This window comes from Hypomesus transpacificus, chromosome 26, assembly GCF_021917145.1.
Source record: "Hypomesus transpacificus isolate Combined female chromosome 26, fHypTra1, whole genome shotgun sequence".
Taxonomy (NCBI): Eukaryota; Metazoa; Chordata; class Actinopteri; order Osmeriformes; family Osmeridae; genus Hypomesus; species Hypomesus transpacificus.
In genome coordinates, this window is record NC_061085.1 from 5,520,975 (window position 1) to 5,542,171 (window position 21,197).

At 43.2% G+C, this 21,197-nt stretch overlaps 1 protein-coding gene across 1 annotated transcript; it reads right to left on the reverse strand.

Annotated features, from left to right (window-relative positions):
• Window positions 1–552: 552 nt before the first annotated feature.
• Window positions 553–16,315, reverse strand: LOC124487419 (apolipoprotein B-100-like). The gene is made up of 28 exons (XM_047049750.1): window positions 16,233–16,315; window positions 15,952–15,987; window positions 15,712–15,824; window positions 15,461–15,606; window positions 15,204–15,351; window positions 14,837–14,989; window positions 14,615–14,739; window positions 14,443–14,528; window positions 13,862–14,312; window positions 13,654–13,768; window positions 13,425–13,571; window positions 13,104–13,315; window positions 12,782–12,977; window positions 12,515–12,694; window positions 11,203–11,397; window positions 10,941–11,111; window positions 10,645–10,850; window positions 10,369–10,551; window positions 10,164–10,294; window positions 9,831–10,041; window positions 9,563–9,735; window positions 9,269–9,432; window positions 9,079–9,188; window positions 8,582–8,955; window positions 2,448–8,468; window positions 2,225–2,336; window positions 1,848–2,034; window positions 553–1,757 (listed from the first exon to the last, which is right to left on the reverse strand). The coding sequence occupies exons 1-28, from the start codon at window positions 16,285–16,287 to the stop codon at window positions 759–761; spliced, it is 11,400 nt and encodes a 3,799-aa protein (XP_046905706.1). The 5' UTR covers window positions 16,288–16,315; the 3' UTR covers window positions 553–758.
• Between the last annotated feature and the right edge of the window lie 4,882 nt (window positions 16,316–21,197).

Below are 21,197 nucleotides of genomic sequence, written 5' to 3' on the forward strand. Positions count from 1 at the left end.
AGTATCTATAATTCCAAGAATCTCTGACTGTCTGTGTCTCTATTATCTGGAGAATTGTATAAAGGTGAAAATCAGCCGGTGTCTCGCTCAGGACCCAAGGATGCGCATTGTGACGTTGTTTTGATGAGCAAATGCTAAATATTATTAGGCCTAAAAAGTTACATGCTGCATCAGAGGCATTTTATGCAAAAACTGCCCCGAACACCCAATTTCACCATTACACCATCTGAACCAGTTGTCAGTTTTTAATTCAGCAAATCACTTCACTGTATTAAGGGGGGAGGTACACAAACAACTCACACTCCATCCAGTTGTTTAGTAGCCAACATCCTTATACTACAGGGATTTGATTTCCATTGTTTTGATAGGCATTATCAAATGAGGACCGACTTACTGGACAACATTTCAAAAACATGTTTTTTGGGCATAATGTCACTTAAAGGCATTGACATGTAATAAACCTCATGACTGTTCTGATCATAGAAACCCTCAATTCAGAATTATTTATTTTGAATGTATTTTGCATGTAAATACACAATTGAACTCAAAATATTGTTATTTAGCATGAAGAGTTTTTATTAATGCTCATTAACTGCATAATACATGGTACAGACAAAAGAAAATGTGTCAACAAAATAGAGAAGTTGGTGCTATATATCACAAAAAAGAAAACACTTGTTCGAGCTATGTCCATCATTGTAAGTAAGCAATTTGTCAAACAGATTGATAGTACTTTGTTTTCAATTCATTAAGGCAGTTTACTGGTGGAAGTTGAAGGGAAGGTCAATCTCAAGCCTTCCTCCATTAACTTTCACATAACCCTGAGCCTCCTCTGAAGCATTCTGCAGGTAAGCAGATACGGTGTTGTTGAACTGGCTCAACAAAGAGTTAACCAGCTCTATGACGTGATCGATAATGCCATTGACCTGCTCCATGTTGACATGAGTATTGACCTGGTCTAGGACATTCTTGATCAAGGAGACAAGGTTTCCATAGATAGCATTGATGTACATGGCAACCACATCCAGGATGTCAGACTTTAGAGTGTCAACAAACTCCTGGGCCATCTCAACGACAGCTGTCTGCGTCTCACCCAGCTTTTCTAGGATCATGTCAAAGCTCTCCAGATGCTTGATAAGATCCACAATCTGGGCCAGGATGCTCTTCACACTGGTTCTAGCCTCGTCAATAATCTGAGCGCCGGACATGACAGTACCAATTGGCATAGTGACCTGAATATTGCTGATCGTGTCCATTATGACATTGAAGGTAATCTCTACATTGGCAAAGAGCAAACTAATAGCCCGATCGAGCAACTGAGCAATGCCAGTGGTCAGCTTCTTGAGGACTTCAGGGAGAGTGCTCATGTCTTCAGATCCAGGCAACTTGAACTGGGTTTCACGCAGAAACTTGACGGCAGCATCCACGAAGACCTGGACGGTCTTCTGGTACTGGACAACTGTGTTCCTGAAGAGGATGGACAGTTGGCTCAAGTCTGCAGCATGGTTGTTAGCTGTGTTGTATGCCTCCTCACAAAGTTTGATGACTGCACTCTTCAGCTCAGACACCTGTCCAAACAGTTGGTACTTGTCAGCAAAGTGGTTGAGAGTGGATGTAATGGCAGGGAGTTTATCTTTCAGGCCCATGAGCATGTCACTAGGGGCATCCATGTTGTAGGCAATCTTTAGCCTCATCTTCTCAGTGTCTTGAACAGACGCTCTAATGATTAGGATGTCCACATCATCCTCAGGGGCAGACTGTTAGAAGGAGAGACATAGTTAGCACACATCAGGATCATATTAATTGAAAATTCACTATATTGGTGCCACAATGGTAGATATACTCACAGTGTAACGGCTGTAGAGTCTAGCATTCAGCTGAGACAGAGTCCTTCCCTGGACCTGTAGACCCAAGAACCCAGTGGATGGAGCAGAGACAGAAGCACTGATTCCATCACTGCGGGCAGTGTAGCGGATGTTCACATCAGTGAAGGTAGGGCTGGTGATGTCCACATTTAGGGTGAGTCCGGAGTCACTGAAAAACAACATAAAAAGATGGTAATCTTGGGTTAGAGAAGATAACATCAACATTTATTAAACAGATGTTCACATTTCCTACAACGGACAATAATGATTATTTTCAAACTCAGTTGAGCAACATGATTGTAATGATCCTAAATATGACCGAGGCAGATTACATTTAGAGGCCTGTTGTGAAATCTTACCTCATAGCCTGGGTAAGAACATGCTGAATGTCCATGGTCAGGTCAGCGTGTGTAAAGACAGCTTTACCAGTCAGACTCAGCAAAGCATTCTCAAGGCCAGCAGTGGCAGAAGCTGATAAAAAAAGAAGTGACTTTCAGCATTTTCCAATGGGACAAGGAAAAAATAGGTGCAGTGTATGGCAGTGAGGTGTCACTGTAATTCTTAAAACACTGTAAAACTCACCATCCAGATCATAATCCAGGAAGACAATGATAGAGGTAGCAGAAGACTTGAGGGTAACTTTGAAGACAGGGGCATCACCCTCTATCTCAGCTGCCAGACTTGTGGTGTACACAGGCGTGACAATCTTGGCAGTGGTAGAAACCTTTTGCTTGGGGGCTGTCAGTTCAACAACAGTCTTCTCGAAGATGGTAATGTCACCAAAGGTGCTTGGCTGAGACATGGCAATCTCAACATCAGCATTCAGGCTGGTTGTTGGTGCAAGATCAATGGTAGCCTGGACTACATGCTTCCCATTGGTGGTGAAGGTCACCACATTAGCCACGTTGTTGCTAGCAACCTTAAGAACTACATAAACACGGGTCAGGGAAGCCTCCACAGCCAGGTTCTCATCCACATCAATTTCCAGGATCTTGGTCTCACCATCGTTGAGTACAGCATTGGCAATGAGCTTTGAAGTGGAGCGCAGACCATCAACATTCAAGTACATGTTAGCCTCATTATCCAGAGCAGCCAGAAGTGGGTAGGTCTCCAGGATAGTACCATCAAGTTTGCCCTTAGTAAAAGTCTCCATGGAAATGTACTCAAGATTTCCCTCCATTTTTAGGTTACTGTCAAGATCTGCCTTACCAACTGCATTGATAAGGGGCATGTGGAAATCACACTTCAGCTTCAGTGTGGATGCAGCGTTTGCACTGGTTTTGAGGTCTGCAACAAACCGCTGGTTGGCCTCAAGGTTGAGGGTGGGCAGGGCAATCTTAGCAACAGTAGACACAGACACATCAACTTCCATGTTGTCTGTGTTCAGAGTGATTGAGCTGTCATGTGTTCCCTCAATGTGGGGGTTCTCCAGAGACAGAGCAGTGGCCAGTTTTAGCCCTCTCTTGGTGGTCAGGCTGGTGGTGCCATCAAGCTTTGCTTTCAGAGCATCAAACACAGAGGCAGAGGTTGCACCCAGGCGGAACACAAGGTCATCCTCAGTATAGAGTCCAGCATTGGCATTCAGATTAATGATAGCAGACTTAAATGACAATTCTGTAATCAGGTTACCAAAAGAAGGTATTCTGACCAGTCCCAGGTGAACAAGGGGGGCAAACTGGCTCTTCTGGTACACAATCTTAGCATTCACATCAACAGTCTGCTCAGTGGTGGTCAATATATGCTTTATGCCAGTGTGCTCATACAGATTCACATTGCTGATGGCTGGGGTGTGAATGTCAACAAAGGGTACATGAATCTCTGGAATGTTGATAGGAGTGGTCAGGAAGTCAATATTTGCCTCACCATCCATAGCTGCAAAGATGCCTGCCTCATTATTGTTATTGTCAATGGTCATGTTGTAGGAGTATTTGAACTGGTTCAAGCGAACAAGAGCCACATTGTTGATATGTTGACCATCAGGCTTAATAGTGGTAAAGTAATCATTCTGGAGATCTATTTTGGCGGTCAGAGCCTCGCTGATGGTGAGCTTAGTGTTTCCCTTGTTCTGAAAGTCAAGAACAACCTTGACTGGAGAAATCACAAAATTGAAAGAGTTAGAAAGAATTCCACTGAGTACACCAACAAGCTCAGAGTCATGGTTTGCCTTCAACTCAACCTTCAAATCTCCCATGTTAGCATGTCCAGAAGCCAGCACCAGGCTGCTCTTTACAGTAGGGCCCTCTGCTTCAGAACGGGCATCAAATTTGAAGTAACTGAGTATTACAGCTTCAGCATTTATGATCTGCTTCATCTTCAGAATGGCAGTGTCTGTGTCACTAGCAAAGGTCAGTTTAGCAGTGCTGGGATTGAGGGTAAAGTGTAAATCACTCTTGTGGTTGCCGTCATGGGAGTTGAACTTGGCAGTGCCTTCATTTCCAACGGTCAGAACGATTGTGGTACCCTCCTGGCGAGCAACTGCCTTTGAAGTGAGAGCAGTCTCACTGCTTAGCCCAATGATTGGGAAGTTCAGCTGGTGGTTATAAGTGGTGTCAACAGAGGCAGACATACCAACCTCAGTGGCGAAGAAGACGTTATTAACAATGTCAGCTGTATAGGGGGCAGTTGTAGCCTTGACTGTGGTCTTAGCTGAGGCCTGAGCTGCTATGCCATATATTGTTACTGAGGCCTGGTGTTCAACAGCAAGAGCATAATGGGTTAATTTTAATGTCTGCGCCAAAATCACACGGCTCATCTTGGGGATAGCAATGCGAGCAGTCGAATCCAGATTGTAATTGAGGATATCAAAGGTGGGAGATGTGCCCTGGGAGGTGAAGAAAGCGGTTAACTGAGGAGTCATCTCATTTTCAGTTGAGTTCTGGAGCTCAACTGATGTCCTAAGGTTGTAAATGGGACTGCTGATTTTAACTTCACCATAGAGCTTTCCAAAGGATGGGATCATGACCTCACTGGGGATTATTGGCAGCTTGATATCAGGGATCTGGAGAGTAGGAATCTCCAGCAGCTTCTCAATGGGCACATGAGGGAGAGATGGGAGTGATAACTCTGGAAGGGTGATCTCTTGGAGGGTAAATTCAGGCAGTGCAGGCAGGTAATTCAAGGTCAGTTCTCCAAAGAATTCATCCACATCAAACATCTTGATCTCAAAGTTGGAAATAAAATCAATTAGCTCAACGATTCTCTGCTTGATATCATCAACGGTAATGGTTATAGCAGGCACAGTGTAGAAACCGAGGACAGTAAACTCAGGGATGTCCAACTGTGTTGGTATTTCAGCCCCTTGAAGCTTCTCAAGTGTAATCTTCAAGGAAGGTACAACAAGGTCTGTAAGAGGGATGGTAAATGAGGGGATGTCTAGCTCAGTTGCCTTCAGTCCAGCGACAATGCCCTCAACAATCTGCTTCACTTCACCAACAATTGGCTGCTCAGCAATCACACTCTTAGTAACCTCAACCACATTGACTAACGCATCAGTGATGATAGTGATGGCCTTGGAATAGTAACTGTTCACCAACTGCAGGTAGGAAAGAATCTCAGCTTTCACATCCATTTCAGAGATCTTCTGCTTATGAGTATCAAGGACAGCTTTTAGGTCATTCAGCATGGCATGGTCAACTACATCCCTCACTTTTTTGATCATGTCTGCAACTTTGATTTCCCTTAGTTGTTCAATGGAGGTCATTACAGATGACAGAACAAAGTTGACAAACTCTCTTGTAGCTTCAAACTTCTGTGGAATTTCAAGTGCCTTAATCAGCTCATTCAGGTAGGTGGTGTAGCCACTGATCATCTGGTTGACCTCATCCACATGAGCATTGTAGTCAAAGGACTTGATCTTCTGGACAACAGAATCAAGATACTCATTTAAGTGATCAATCACCTGCTTCATCTCAGTAGCTTTCAGGTAGTTGATGGCTTCCTCCAGCACCTGCTTTACCTTGGCAGGAATATCAATGGATTTCAGACTGTTTGCCACCACCTGAATAGTTTCATCAATTTTGAACTGCTGAATGAGTTCCAAAACCTTCTCCAGGATGGCTTCAACTTTCTTGTCAGCTTCTAACTGGACAATAATTTCTCTTAGCTTTCCATGGAGAGCATTGACTTTTCCAATTATGTCAAAGTCTAGAATCACTTCCTTGACAGAATCCACAAACTTGCTGATCACGTCGGTGGGTATCTGAGCCATCAGCTCCTCAATGTGGGCTTCTAGGTGTAAGGAGGCAATGAAGCTCTTCAGATCCTCAAGGAATTTGGGTGTGTCAAAGCTCGTTATAAACTGTTTCAAGACACCAAGAACCTGCTCCACCTTGGCCTTAATATCAATGTCATGGAGGAAAGCAATGCTGGTGTCCTTCAGTTTCTGCATGTCGATCTGCTTGATCAGCTCATCAATGGTCTCAATCACAGCAACAATCATAGCTCTGATGTCATCACCTTCATAGAAGGTGTTCATCTCCTGCTGAATTCTTTGGATGACAGTTTCAGACAGAGTACCACTCATAATCACTTCCTTGGTAGCAGCAACAATGATCTCTATGCGGGATGCAATGTCAGCCAGCAGTGCCTCAATGGCAGACTTAACGTTAGCAAGAGTGGCTTCCAGATCTTCTACAGTTATAGCATACTCCTGGGTGAGGGCAATAAGGTTCTGTTTAAGCTGGACAGCCTTCCCTTCCAGGTTCAGTTGAACAGCAAAGTCACTAATACGCTGGGGCAGAGCCTCAAGCTTTGCCTTGATTTCTTCATTGTTGAGGTAATTCTGCAATGCCTCTGCCATGCTCACACTGGTGATCTTGATGTTCTCCAGAATCTCAATCTCAATCAGTGGCAGCTGAATAAAATGACTGTCTGTGTTTTTATCATACTTAAGGAAGCCAGAAATGGCGAATTCCTGGTTTTCACTGTCATCTGTGTTCAGGAGGTTAGTGAGGAGTGTGCTGGAGACTTCCAATCCAAGCCTTTCAGCGTTGTGGTAGGCTTCCACTTCCTGGTTGAGGGCATGGTTGTTCACCTTGGACTTCAACCTAAGTATGGCTTTCTGCTCCTGAGGAGTCATAAGTGTATCTAGCTTGTTGTCAACTGTGGTCTCCAAAGAGAAGCCATTGTCAAGCAGCTGGGTGACTGAGGCTCTGCATTCATGGGAGTAAGCTAAAGCCAGGGGCTGTGCTTTAATGAGGAATTTGTCATAGAGTTGAGCGCTCTGCTTGCCGTACAGGGTTAGGTCACCATCGGCATTGAAGATGGCATCAAGATTGAAGTCAAAAGGAATGACACTGGCACGGATGGTGTGGTCGAAGCGGAGAGGCTGGGAGTTGAAGCGAGCATCATTGTGGATCCTGGCAGCAAGACCAACAACTTCAAGTTCTGTGTTCTGGTTCATGTGGGTTCCAAGGAGTTTTCCAATGGTACTGCACTTAGCATTGGCAGTCAGGTCAGCGTAGTTAATCTCATAGGTGTGCTTGATCTCCTCCTCACCATATGCAGCCTTCAAGCTTCCAGTAAAGTCCAATTTGTAGAGCTCTGCCTTCAGCTGAGCCTCATTGACCAGGTTGGCATCCAGTACCTTCAAGTGGTTGTTCACATTTGCTGAGGCAGTGTAGGGCTGCAGATCAATGGTAATATCATGAGTGTATGATGTTCTCTCAGTGACAATGGCTTCAGCCTTTGAGGTGAAGGCCAATGTAGACAGAGTGAGGGTCAGAGCATTGGTGTTTTCAACCTTAACATCATTCAGTGCAGCCTTGGTGTCGATGGACAGGGTTGCCTTGGAAGAATCAAGTCCAGCAGCAAAGGTGTTCTCAACAATCAGGGGACTCTGGAGGGTTGTAGTGCCACTTGTGGCCAAGCCATCCTTATTCATAGTCAGAGTGGCCTTATGTGTAGCTTCATGCTCAAACAGCTTAACATTACCATCACTGTTCACAGCCAGACCATTGACATCTAGGGAGGCAGTAACTAAAGAGTAGACACGATTCTCAGTGTGGTCAGCATTGGTTTCCATCTTTAGAGTGACTGCTCCAGCACCAGCAGAGGCCTCAGCCTGGTTGTGGATCTTCATGCCAAGAGTGAGTGCATTTGAGTCACATTTCAGGGACAGCTTGTTCTCCTTGAAAGAAAGCTCAGCAGCATGAGTCAGGAGGTCTTCAAATGCGTTGGTGTTAGACACAACAGACAACTCACCATTGCTGAAGGATGCTGCTAGGGTGTTCTGGACACTAACAAGAGTTGAATCGATCTTAAGCAAAGAATCAATCTTTACCTCTGGCCTGAATGGGAAGACCGAGAAAGACTGGGTGGCCGTGGTACTGACGTAAACCGGTCCTGCCTTGACTGTTCCCTCCACACTGCTCTCAGCAATGATTTCTTCAGCATTGAAGCCAACCAGGCCAGTGTGCTCCACAGCTACATTTAGACCCAGGGGACTTGTTGCTTCAATTTTGCTGCTGGATTTCACATTGATCTTGTCTGTCACTGTACCAACTTCTGTGATGCTGATACTGGCATCAATGAGCTTGTGGCTCACAGAGGTCTGCACGTGCGCCTTGATGGAGTCAGCTGGAGTGCTGGCGACCAGTCCAGAACCTATAAATGAAATAGGAAGAAAAAGGTACATTTATTCACAGATTTTAGAAAGGATTTTGGAGAGTTTCCTCATGCACTCATACAGTTTGGTACAAATAATATGGAAATTGTACCTTCAATTTTGATGGAGAGGATGTCCACTGGGGAGTTGCCTGCTAATTCGATCTTGGCTGAGTAGCTTGGGGTCTCAACAGCATCCCTGCCAGCAGAAGCGGAAGCCTCCAAATCGTACAAATTGCTGTTTACCTTGGTGGAAACCTCAGCTTTTCCAAAGAGAGGCACAAACAGAGTGATTGTCTCAGGAACAAATAGTTCAGGGATGGGAATCTGCATGGAGTGAACCTCAAGGCCAAACTTGGGCAGAGATAGGTGTGGGGTGGTCAGGGCAGGTGGAAAGTTGAGCTCTTCAGTTGATTTTCCTCCAAGAGGCATGGGGAGCGTGAGAGTGAAGCGGTTATCGTTGAAATGATACGCAGCCTTAGCCTCACTGTAAAATACCAACATGATATATATCTATATGATGTATTTAATACATACATAATTGTAATTGGTCATATATACATCACCTGTTAGAGCTATTAAACATTTTGTTTCAGTCAATATAACTTACACGTTCAAAAAGAGTTTCTCTGGCAGAGTAATCTCTGGCATCTCGGGTACTCTCAGAGTCTGAATGTAGGGGATATCAGCCGCATATTTCTCCAAGTAGATGTTGGTTGCCTGGAATCATATTTATTGTTAAGCTTTAATCTAGACATGATCTCAATAAAACTAAATGGTATTTCAAACTTAAACTTTACCTCCACAGACTTGGTGAGGATGTGGCGGACCTTCATGTCAGTATGGCCCACTTGCAGATCAAGGGCATCATTAACAATCTTCTTGATTTCCTCAATGTTAGGTAGGATGTTCTGGATCTCAGAGTTCATGTCAGAATTGACTTCTGCCTCAATCTTGCTGTTGTCTAGGAGGTGAGAATTATAATATATCAACTGAGATATGCAGAGAATTTGAAGAACTTGTGAACTAGTTTTCCGTAGATATCTATGGTGATCCATAGAGATCTAAAGTGAAATTATTGAATGCCATTGTACCATATTTTAGGGAGATCTTCTGCACTGAGGTTGTCTCAGGGAGCTTGATGTCACTCTCAAGCTCCAGTTCTAGTTCTGCATTATGCTTCAGATGGGCTGTGACTGTGGCATCAGCCTTCAGAGATGGGACAAGCAGCTGGACCTGCAGCATAGCGTCCTTCAAGGCCTCAATTCTGAGAGAAAACAAATCATGAGCTTGTGTATTTTGGGTGATGACAAATCACAGGTTGAAGAAATGAACACATGTGGTATTGCAATGTCATCTTACTTGGCACGGCCAACCAGAGACAACTGAGGGATGTTCTTATTGATGAGATCAATGGAGATGGAGTGTGTTCCTTTTCCCTTCGTGTTTTCATCCACAATACCAAGTCTTAGTCCAACCTCCAGGTCATAGTCAGGGATCTGGATGTCAGAGGTGATGACATTTTTCCTCCTGTTGTACTTCACAGTTGCTGTGGCCTCAGTGGGCTCAGCACCTGTTTTACAGATGAAAAATATAGAGTTCAGCCTCCACAAGAAACAAAAAAGTTTGGTTGTAGAAAATATTGTATTATATTTTGTAATTTAGCCTGAAATATTTTGGGGATGAAAGTAATACCTTCTGCTTTTAGAACCATCTTCACTGTGTCAACCTTCTGGTTACCCTCTTCTCCCTCCATGAGGAGTTCGTAGGTGACGGTGGCGGAGTATTCAGACACATCACCTGTGGGGTGAAGCTCCACAGCAAGCCTTAAAAGAAATGTGTGTCCATTAGAATTTCACCCCCCAAAAAAGACAACAATTTCTTTTTTTTAAGCACTTACTTGCTGTCACCAGTGAAGGGGAAGTAGGGGACAGTATCATGAGAGCTAGCATCAGTGTACTGCAGGACAGTGCAGTACTTCATTCCAGCAAAGACAGGTGTGCATTCAGAAACATCAACTTTGTCTTCCACAATGGGGAGCATTTTCTTCACCTCAGCAGAGGTCACAGCTATCAAGGAGTTACTGTAAGTGGAGAAGAGAAAGTTAGTTTAGTTTGTGCTGTTATTGGTTTGTTATGATTATCATCATTATGACATTTAGTTGTTTGACACTAACGTGATGCTGATCAGCTTGGCAGGGCTCTGGAGAGCGGGGATGGTCAGTTTGACTTCACTCTCAGACACAGCAATCTTAGCTCTGAGCCCACTCTCGTGGTACAGGTTGGTGTGCATCTCTAGGCCAGACAGGACATACTCAGGGATATGAGAGCCAACCCGGGTCACAAACTCAACTCCAGCAGAGGGCATGAAGGAGAACTCGGCCTAAATGGAACAAAGCATGTATAATAAGACAAATAATGTAATGCCAGTAGTAAAGAATTATGCTTGGAACTGTAACTAATAAAAGTATACCATGTTAGCAGCATTTTGAGCAATGCCTCCCTTGATACCAGGGGTGAAGGTACCAGAAAGGGATATCTTCAGAGGCACACCAGTACCAGTTGGCAAGAAGAATTCATTGTCCATGAAGATGTAGTGGGCAAAGACCTCATTGTCCTCCTTGTTCATCAGTCCCTTAATCAGCTACAACCAGTATTAAAACATGTTTAATTGTAGAAGCGTTAGCATTTATAATAATGAAAATTGGGATTGAAGTAATTTTCTGTATACATACATCAGTGGGGAACATCTTCATCATGTTGTCAATCATCATAGCTGCAGAGTAGGCCATTTCTTCCATGTCTTTGGTGTTGAGGTAACCCAGCTCATTTCCCATCAGTCTCAGATAAACCATAGCCTCAGGGGATTCCTGAGCCTTCAGATCCCTAACCAGTTTGTTGAGGTTGCGGCCGATTTCCCTCATTAGATTCTGGAAAGTATGTAATATGATTTATAAAAGTAAGCTGTAATAGAAGTTGGTGATTAATCAAGATTTAAGTGATTAGACAATGCAAATGGCAACTATCCTGATTGCATTCAAATTGACCTCAAATTATGTTACAGTGTAACTTTTGCAACTGGTAGTAGGAACCTATCCACCAACATCCTGGTAAATTTTTACTGCTGCACTTTCGAGAGCATTATGACCAACTGTGCCACAGTCTGGTACAATGGGTGCTCTGCGGCCGACCGGAAGTCCCTGCAGTGGGTGGTGAAAACCGCCCAGCGCATTGTTGGTGTCCAACTCCCTGCCATCAAAGATCTCCAACACAAGCACTTTCTTCGGAGAGCGCATTGCATCATCAGGGACCTCACAACCGAGCCACAAACAGTTTGCCCCCTTGCCATCAAGCAAACGCTACATGTCTCTTTATTCCCGCACCAGCAGGCTTAAGAACAGTTTCTTCCCAGCTGCTGTTACTGTGCTGAACTCTGTGACCCGGCGCTAGCCTAAATGCTCTGCTTCCTCCTGCCCTACACACTACTCCCCATTTATTTATTCTGGCATTTGCACAACACATACGGTTCCTAGTAACAATTGAAAATGTTTTTTATGATGTTTAAGTCAGGAATCTATGCAGGCCAGTCAGGTTTTTCAACATCACAATGAACAAAATATTTCTGTATGGACTTCGCTTTGTGCAAGGGGGTATTATCAAGCCGAAAGAGGAAAGGACCTTCCCCAAATTGTTAACACAAAGTTTGAAGCACAGGCATGTATACAGTTACATTTTATGCTATAGCATACATTTTTACAACATTTGAAGCCCAAAACCATGAAAAACTCTCTGGCGCTCTGGATAAGAGTGTCTGCTAAGTTACTAAATGTAAAACAGCCCCCAGTGTTAATTGGCTTGACGCCTGAAGCCAGATCCATACAGAAATATTTTGTTCAATTTGGTATTAATGTCCATGATTTTGGAATGAGAGGTTCAATACTGTGCCATGTCCACATACTATTGTATGTGGACATACATAGTCCAGACTCTCGTAGTACAGACTCTGAAGTGTAGATTTGTTCAATAAATGAGCATTATTTTGAATACCTGTCTCTTCTTCTTGTCAGACTTCAGAGCAGGCAACATGTTCTTTAGGACCTCATTTATCTCATGGGGCATTTTGTCAGAAACGAAGAACATGGTCTTCAGTACTGTGTCAGGGAAGAAGCCTTTCTCGCCAAACAGAGCCTCAACTGTTGGCTCCAGTCCTTTACCTTCCATGCCAACCTAAGAAGTCAAGAATTAATGAATTGTCAGACGTATGTAAACTGTGTTGTCTGTGCAGAAAAAGCCAAGAAGGGTTAACTTTTTTACCTCAAACATGTCAATATCATAGCCAAAAGCTTTAAGGGTCATCTCCAGCATTACTTCCTTAGGCATGTAGCTGGTGCCCTCGAAGATCATGTTGCCTTCAACAGATGCAACCTTGTAATTGCGGGAGAATTTAGTGGGATCCATGACTGTTCCAACCTCATTACCCTGAAAAGCATCAAGTATCTTCTGTCTCAGTCTGTAAGGACGAAATAATATATGGTATGAGTGATTAAAAACAAGCATGATGAAAGACAAAAGAATAAGGACGTTTATCTAAGATAGTATATAGTATGCGAATATCTGACAGGTTTTTTTTACATACTCTTGGGACTCAGGCTCAGTGGAGGCCAAGATGTTGGTCACATGGGACATGACAAAGCTTTTAGCCTGCTGGTTCTCCTCAATAGGCAAGGCGGCAGCCAATTGAGCCAGTTCACTTGACTGAGGATCCTTCATCAACACTAGATAGGCAGCAACACGCTTCTGCAGAGGGCTAGCTCCATCCAGAAGGACCTGCATGAGTATTTCTCTTCCCTGTGACAAGAAAGACAACTGAGCTTTAGTAGGGAAGCAAATCATATAAATACCTCACTGTGGTATTGGATTTTGTTTTTACTAAACAATGGTTCCTAGTTTGGCTTGCCTCCTCAGGAACAGGTGTCTGTCTGTAGGCCTGGATTGCAGCTTGCTGGACCTCCAGAGTGGCAGAGGGCTGGTTCACGCACTGGATCACAGCAGTCCTTAGGGCAGGACTGGCAGCTCCCATGGCAGCAGCCATGTTACCAATAATCTGTAAACAGAAGAAGAAAATGTTAGTCTTTCACTTAGGCACCTTGTGTTAAGTTAGCTATTTTGTTTGATGGACTTCTCACCCTCAGGACCATGAAAATATGTTCCTGGTCACCAGAGCAGTCCCCTAACTGGGCAGCCATAAACTCAGCAACAGCATAGATCTCAGGGGTCAACTTTCCTTCAGCCTTGTAGAACCTTGTATGAAAATATTTTATATAAAAAAGGGCCATCAAGACACAATTTTATCATTCTACCTTGGGTCACTATGCTAAATTAGCATTATCTCACCTCTTGACAGTATTGCTCAGAGCATACATGATGGACTTGCTCTGCTTGTACTGAGCCATAGCCAGCATGTCGTTGACCAGCAGGGCAGAGGGGTTAGGCAACAGGCCCATGGTGAACACAGCAGCATCAACCTCAACAGCTGAGGTGTCAAAGGTCCTGAGGATCTGCATGAGGGCACTGCTACATTCTGGTGTGCCGCACTGGGCCAGAACCTGGTATGTCAGGGGGCCGGAAATTTCTAGGGCCTCTGGAACAGCAGGGCTCAGAGTCTCTTGCTTCATTCCGCGGACCATGCTCACAAGTTTCTGGAAGAGGTGGGCTCTATTCTCTCCGTTGTTGGACTGAGACAAAGTAGCCAGTTCTCTCAGGACAGACAGTGCTGCATCCTTGTCCTGAACAACACTCTTATCTTCAGCAGCCTCCATGGCTAGACCCTTGAGATTAGCCTCATCTGCAAAAGGACAAAGAGTATCATTGGAGTGGTATGTTGCACAATGTTTGTTTAAGATGAACAATTAAGCAAAGCGTATATAATTTTATTTGACAGTCAGTTGGCAAAATTTTATTCAGAAGATGCCTACTGTGGTCAAAGACTCTGTCATTGTAGATGGAAACCTCCAGCAGAGTCAAAGACTGCTTGCCAACGTTGGTAACTCCATATTGTCCCCTGTGGGAATATCGTACATGTTAGAGACCGTTGAATGTCACTATTCCTCAGACATGTCATGGAACTTAGGGTTTGATGAGACTCACTTGTGAGAAAAAGGCACCAAGATGTGGTTTTCAGTGCAGGCACCAGAGGTCATGTGCCTGTTCTCATTATCAAACTTGTAGTTGCAGGTCTGAGAGCTCCTGATCAGCTGGGCTAGAGGGTAGTGCTGTAGGAGGAAATGTGTTATGGCTGTGAATTGTTTTGAGGGGGTGTAATTACATTTTACAGTGGTGACAACAGTCATTCATTTATGGAAGTCTCACCATGCCAGATATGAGGGCCAGGGGGCTGGAATGGTCCCTCTGGGAAATGAAATTGTCACATCTGGACAGGTCCCTAGTGAGGGTAATATCAGTGGCAATGTCCTCCCTAGCATTGACAGTATTTTCAGTCTTACACATGCCATGAATGGTAGGCTAAAAGAAAAGAAAAGGTGGTAAGTTTTTCATATCTTTATGTCCAAGGCAAATTTCCTTCATCTTGAATCTTAATGCTGCAAAAATACATTTCACAGGCACAGTTTAACACGGTTCAATTGAAAAAGGAAAACGCACACAGCAAACATTAATAACATTTCTATGGCATCTTTAGTTAGTTTTATGGATGTTTGTTTCTGACGGATGAGCATACCAGTCTCTTGTTCTTGTCCTCCTCCAGCAGGGGCACAGCAAGGGCAGAGACAATACCCCTCTTAATGTTCAGGATGGTCATGGGCTCATCCTCCTCAGGGTACAGTTTCACATCATACACTCCCTCAACCACAACCTTCAGAGGATGTCTAAAGTGACAAAACAATTATATAATTTTAGCTCTTTAAAAATACATTAGAGGTGCTTTACATCGGCAGCCTAACCCAAATGAAACACAATAGAAAAAAAAATACACACCTCTCCATGGCAGCTGCAAAGGCATCAGAGCCAGCAGCAGGTCCGAACACAGGGTTGCCCTCTGCATCCGTATCAACCACTTCACTTAGGCTACAGCCTGTGGTGCGCAGAATGTAACTGCAGCCCTGAGGAACTTCAATTTCAACCTACACACAGAGCTAAGTGTTACAAAAACTGCATACAACCACGTTAGGGAGGTCATAATTGTTTATGGACAGAAGAAAGGCTGAGCGGTCTGAAATTGTACATACTTTACAAGAGCCTTTAGGTCCATTTCTGAGTTGGGATGCTCCATTTATGGCATTCAGGGACTCTGCTTCATACTGGTATTCATACTTGTGGAAAGTCTTGTACCTTTGTCCCACTAGAGGATAAGATAATCTTTTCATTCAAACTGTCGGACATGTCATGTCAATTTAGAAGTGCTGTTGACAACATAAGTCTTGCCAAAGCTAGTCATAAATAAATGACAAAATTACGTAAGGACATACGCAAGCATGATGAATGTTCTTCTTCCTCTTGGGTGTCTGCATGGAATAGAGATATATGTAGAAGTTCAAGAATTTTGTAAAATGCTAACGGCAATGAAGGTAATTTTAACTAACGTTTATTAATTATTTAAATATTAATTTGTTTCAGGTAAAAATAACAGTTAGTGAAAAAACGAACTCAAAGAAAATTACTTAATTATTTCCAGAATCTGCTTCTGTTTTTTGTTCAGTATTGAGTTACTGAAAACATCTTGAACATTTTAAGGAGTCTTTATACTTACAGGCCGAGGCGATGGTGCTTAAAAGCAAAAAAAGGTAGAGCTTGGATTCACCCATAATGGGTTTGTTGAAGCTCTCTCCTTGGTGGTTAGCGAGTACTCAAGCGAGACTAATTTCTCAATCCCAGCACAGGCCTTTTATACCTCATAGGACAGAGGAACAGATAGTAGGAGGTACAGATAGTACTGTCCCAATTCCAAAGTCCAAGCCATACGTCTGTGTGGAGGGACAAAGGCAACTAGCTCCCAATTGATATGATAACTAACTTGCAGAATCAGTCTTTTTGTATAGGCTAGGTCCAACATGTTAGCTCAAGTTAGTAGAACATTAGCACGTTTAACGTTCTCTTATGTATTTGCATCATACCTTCATGAGTTACATAATTCCCTTTGTCTCTGCCTTATCTGAATTTGTCTTTACAAATTACTTATTTTATTATCTACAGTTTTTATGAAACCTATAAACTATCTGACAATACAAGATGGTGAAGATGTCTCTGTCTCACAAACACACTCTTTCTCTCTCAGTGAGCCAAAGTAAAAGAGCTTGGAGCACCTGGTGTTCCTTGGTGGTCTCCCATCCAAATATTAACCGGGCCGACCCTGCTTCGCTTCCAAAACTGGGTTACATCAGTGTGGTTGTCCATAAACGAGGTGAAGGCAGGTTGACAGTCTAAGTCACTCAGGGTCAGGACATGCACTACTATGCATATCCTTTCTTTCATCTTCGGTTTCTTTTCATCTACGGAGACATGGCTGTGCGATTTGATCCCGGACACCGGCTTACATCTGGCAGGCTTTCAACTCATGAGAGCTGATCAGGACACTGCACTCTCTGGCAAAACCAAAGGCGGTGGTATTTGTTTCTACATCAACAGTGGCTGGTGTGTAGATGTGACAGTGATTCTGCAACATTGTTCTCCGGATCTGGAATCATTTTTTATAATCGGTAAACCTTTTTACTTGCCTTGAGAATTCGCGTCGCTCATTTTGGTTGGAGTTTACATGGCGCCGGGTCCACAGGTTAAAGAGGCCCAACGCACGCTCGCCGACCAGATTCTGAGTGTGGAGCGAGCAAACCCGGATTCCCTTGTTATTGTACTCGGCGACTTTAACAAAGGTAATCTCAGCCACGGACTCCCTAAATACAGACAATTCATCAAATGCCCAACCAGAGAAGAGAACACTCTGGATCACTGCGACACTTCTCCCTACTCTACTCTACTCTACTCTTCTCCCTGTACACCAACAGCTGCACCTCGAGTCATCCGTCTGTCAAACTCTTGAAGTTTGTGGACGACACCACCCTTATTGGGCTCATCTCTGACGGGGACGAGTCTGACTACAGATGGGAAGCGGACAACCTGGTGACCTGGTGTAGCCAGAACAACTTAGAGCTCAATGCTCTTAAGACAGTGGAAATGGTTGTGGACTTCAGGAAGAACACAGCCCCACTCACCCCCATCACCCTGAGTGACTCCCCAGTCAGCACTGTGGAGTCCTTCCGCTTCCTAGGCACCATCCTCTCCCAGGACCTCAAGTGGGAACTGAACATCAGCTCGGTCACCAAAAAGCACAACAGAGGATGTACTTCCTACGGCAGCTGAAGAAATTCAACCTGCCAAAGACAATGATGGTGCACTTCTACACAGCCATCATTGAGTCCATCCTCACTTCTTCTATCACCATCTGGTACGCTGCTGCCACTGCCAAGGTCAAGAGCAGACTGCGTATCACCCGCACTGCTGAGAAGGTGATCGACTGCAATCTGCCTTCTCTCGAGGATATGCACACCTCGAGGTCCCTGAGGCGAGCGAGGAAGATTGTGGCCGACCCCTCCCACCCTGGACACTCCCTGTTCCAGCTACTCCCCTCCGGCAGAAAGCTGCGGTCCACCAAGACCAAAACCTCACGCCACAAGAACAATTTCTTCCCATCTGCTGTTGGCCACTTTAACATGGCCAAGGACTCACACTGACTTTAAATCACAATCTGCACAATGACACCCTGCACATTGCAATTTGCACTATTGTATAGTTCTCTTGCACTATCTGTATTTTTTAGGTTAGATTGTAAATTATGGCTACTTATATTTTATTTTTTATTCCCCTTAGTATTAGCGAGACCCCCCTTAGTATTAGCTAGACTTTGCTCCTTTTGTATAGATAGTACACATATTTAAGTTTCAATATTCCTATATGTTTAATGTATGCACCTCCCTGCCAAAGTAAATTCCTTGTTTGTGCAAACATTCATGGAGAATAAAATCCCTTCTGATTCTGAATTTACATTATGTTCAAGTCGTAGATGCTTTAATCCAAAGTGATATATAAATTGTGCATAGTAAGTATAGACGATCAAGGATCAGAAGTGCATAGTTCAACAATCACAATTTTGTATGAAGGTAAACTAGGGTCATGACAATTTGCATTGGTAAAATTGGATGTAACCTCAAAATAAAAGATTTGTGTTTTCGAAACCTGAATTTCAAAAGTGCCAGAATGATTTGTATCTTCGAAACTCGATTTTCAAAAGCGCACAAAAATATCAGTTTGCTTCCCACTTTCAATTTTGTGTGCTAAAACCTTTGGTTGTGTTTCATCATATTAGGGAAAAAATAAATAAATAAAGGCTGAGACCAATGCTCTGCTGAGTTACACCCACCAATGTGCTGATTGGACCACTTCTTCTACTCTTGTTATAAACAAAAATCCTAAAATTCGAAAGGACTAGCTAGTTGCAACATTTATATAAAAAAGTTGAAGTGTTAAGGTAGTTTTAACACTCAATTGGGCAGGATTAGGGTTTTATACACAGCGCTCCCCTGTGTCAACGACATGTAATAGCTGTTAACATTGCATGTATGAAGGACTAAATGTTCCATAATTAAATACATAAATAAATATATACATAAATAAGACATCTCTTGAGTGATGTGAAGTTACATGTCTTTCAAAAGAAACACACAGTTCATTTAAATGATGTAGCACATGTCAATAACCCATTACATGGAGCTGTCCTCATGTGCTTGGAGCATTGTGACCTGAGCTGTCAATCAAGTAGCAGACATACAACTTTCAGTCTTATTGAAACACAATTGGGCCACTTTGAAAACTATTTAACCAGCTGTGTTATTGTTAACATGTGTCAGCCACGTTCGTTGAAGCAAGCGCATGATCAGGTAGAGGGTCACAGAAGTGTGTGTGTGTGTCTTGGTTGTGCTAGGCTGCCAGCACTGTTCTACAGCTCAATACAAGGCATAAACCTTTACAGGTTACATTTTAGGGCCATAAAAAAAAAAAACAGGAAAATACAATGTTTTATAAAGCATAAAACACTGCAATTCAATGAGGACATCTCTATCAAATGCCCCTTTGCAAGGAAAATGAAATGCACATTTCTCTGCATTTATTTATTAATGGCATATTTATTCCTTCATATTCATGCAATATCGCCTTTTTTAGCGTCTCGATTTGAATTGTGTCACATGACAACATAACAAAGTCACACGAAAATAGCATGTCACTGGTTCATTATCTGCATCTGGTGTTATGGAAATTATTAAGTCTCCAGTGGGAAATTGTTACAGAAATACCAACAACAATGGAACCATTAACAACAAGAATTTATTACATACATGGGAAAACAAATTTTTCCAGTTCCAAATTGTATTTATAAATTGCTAGGCATCATTTTACAGTGAGGGAAAATAGTATTTGATCCCCTGCTGATTTTGTACATTGGCACACTGACAAATAAATTATCAGTCAATAATTTTTATGGTAAGTTTATTTGAACTGTGAGAGACAGAATAACAAATAAAAACAGGTTTGCACACATCTCAGGAGGGATTTTGTCACACTCCTCTTTGCAGATCTTCTCCAAGTAATTAAGGGTTCGAGGCTTACATTTGGCAACTCTGGCTAGGCCACTCCAGGACCTCTTAATGTGCTTCTTCTTGAGCCACTTCTTTGTTGCCTTGGCCATGTGTTTTTGGTCATTGTCATGATGGAATACCCATCCATGACCCATTTTCAATGCCCTGGCTGAGGGAAGTAGGTTCTCACCCAAGCTTTGATGCAACATGACCCTGTCCATTGTCCCTTTGATGCAGTGAAGTTGTCCTGTCCCCTTAAGAGAAAAAACACCCCCAAAGCATAATGTTTCCAACTCCGTGTTTGACGGTGGGGATGGTGTTCTTGGGGTCATAGGCAGCATTCCTCCTCCTCCAAACACGGCGAGTTGAGTTGATGCCAAAGAGCTTAATTTTGGTCTCATCTGACCACAACACTTTCACACAGTTCTCCTCTGAATCATTCAGATATTCATTGGCAAACTTCAGACTGTACATGTGCTTTCTTGAGCAGGGGGACCTTGCGGGCACTGCAGGATTTCAGTCCTTCACGGCGTAGTGTGTTAGTAATTGTTTTCTTGGTGACCAAGGTTCCAGCTGCCTTGAGATCATTGACAAGATCCTCCAAAGTAGTTCAGAATTCCTCGGATACCGAGGGAGATGGACAGTTCTGTTGTGTTTCTTCCATTTGCGAATAATCGCACCAACTTTTGTCACTTTCTCATCAAGCTGCTTGGCGATGGTCTTGTAGCCCATTCCAGCCTTGTGTAGGTGTACAATTTTGTCCCTGACATCCTTGGACGGGTCTTTGGTCTTGGCCATGAGAGTTTGGAATCTGATTGATTGATTGCTTCTGTGGACAGGTGTCTTTTATACGGGTAACAAACTGAAATTAGGAGGACTCCGTTGAAGAGTGTGCTCCTAATCTCAGCTTGTTACCTGTATAAAAGACACCTGGGAGCCAGAAGTCTATCTGATTGAGAGGGGGTCAAATACTTATATAACAATGCTTTTGATATTTTGACATAAGTTTTTCTGGATTTTTTTGTCGTTTTCTGTCTCTCACTGTTCAAATAAACCTACCATTAAAATTATAGACTGATCATTTCTTTATG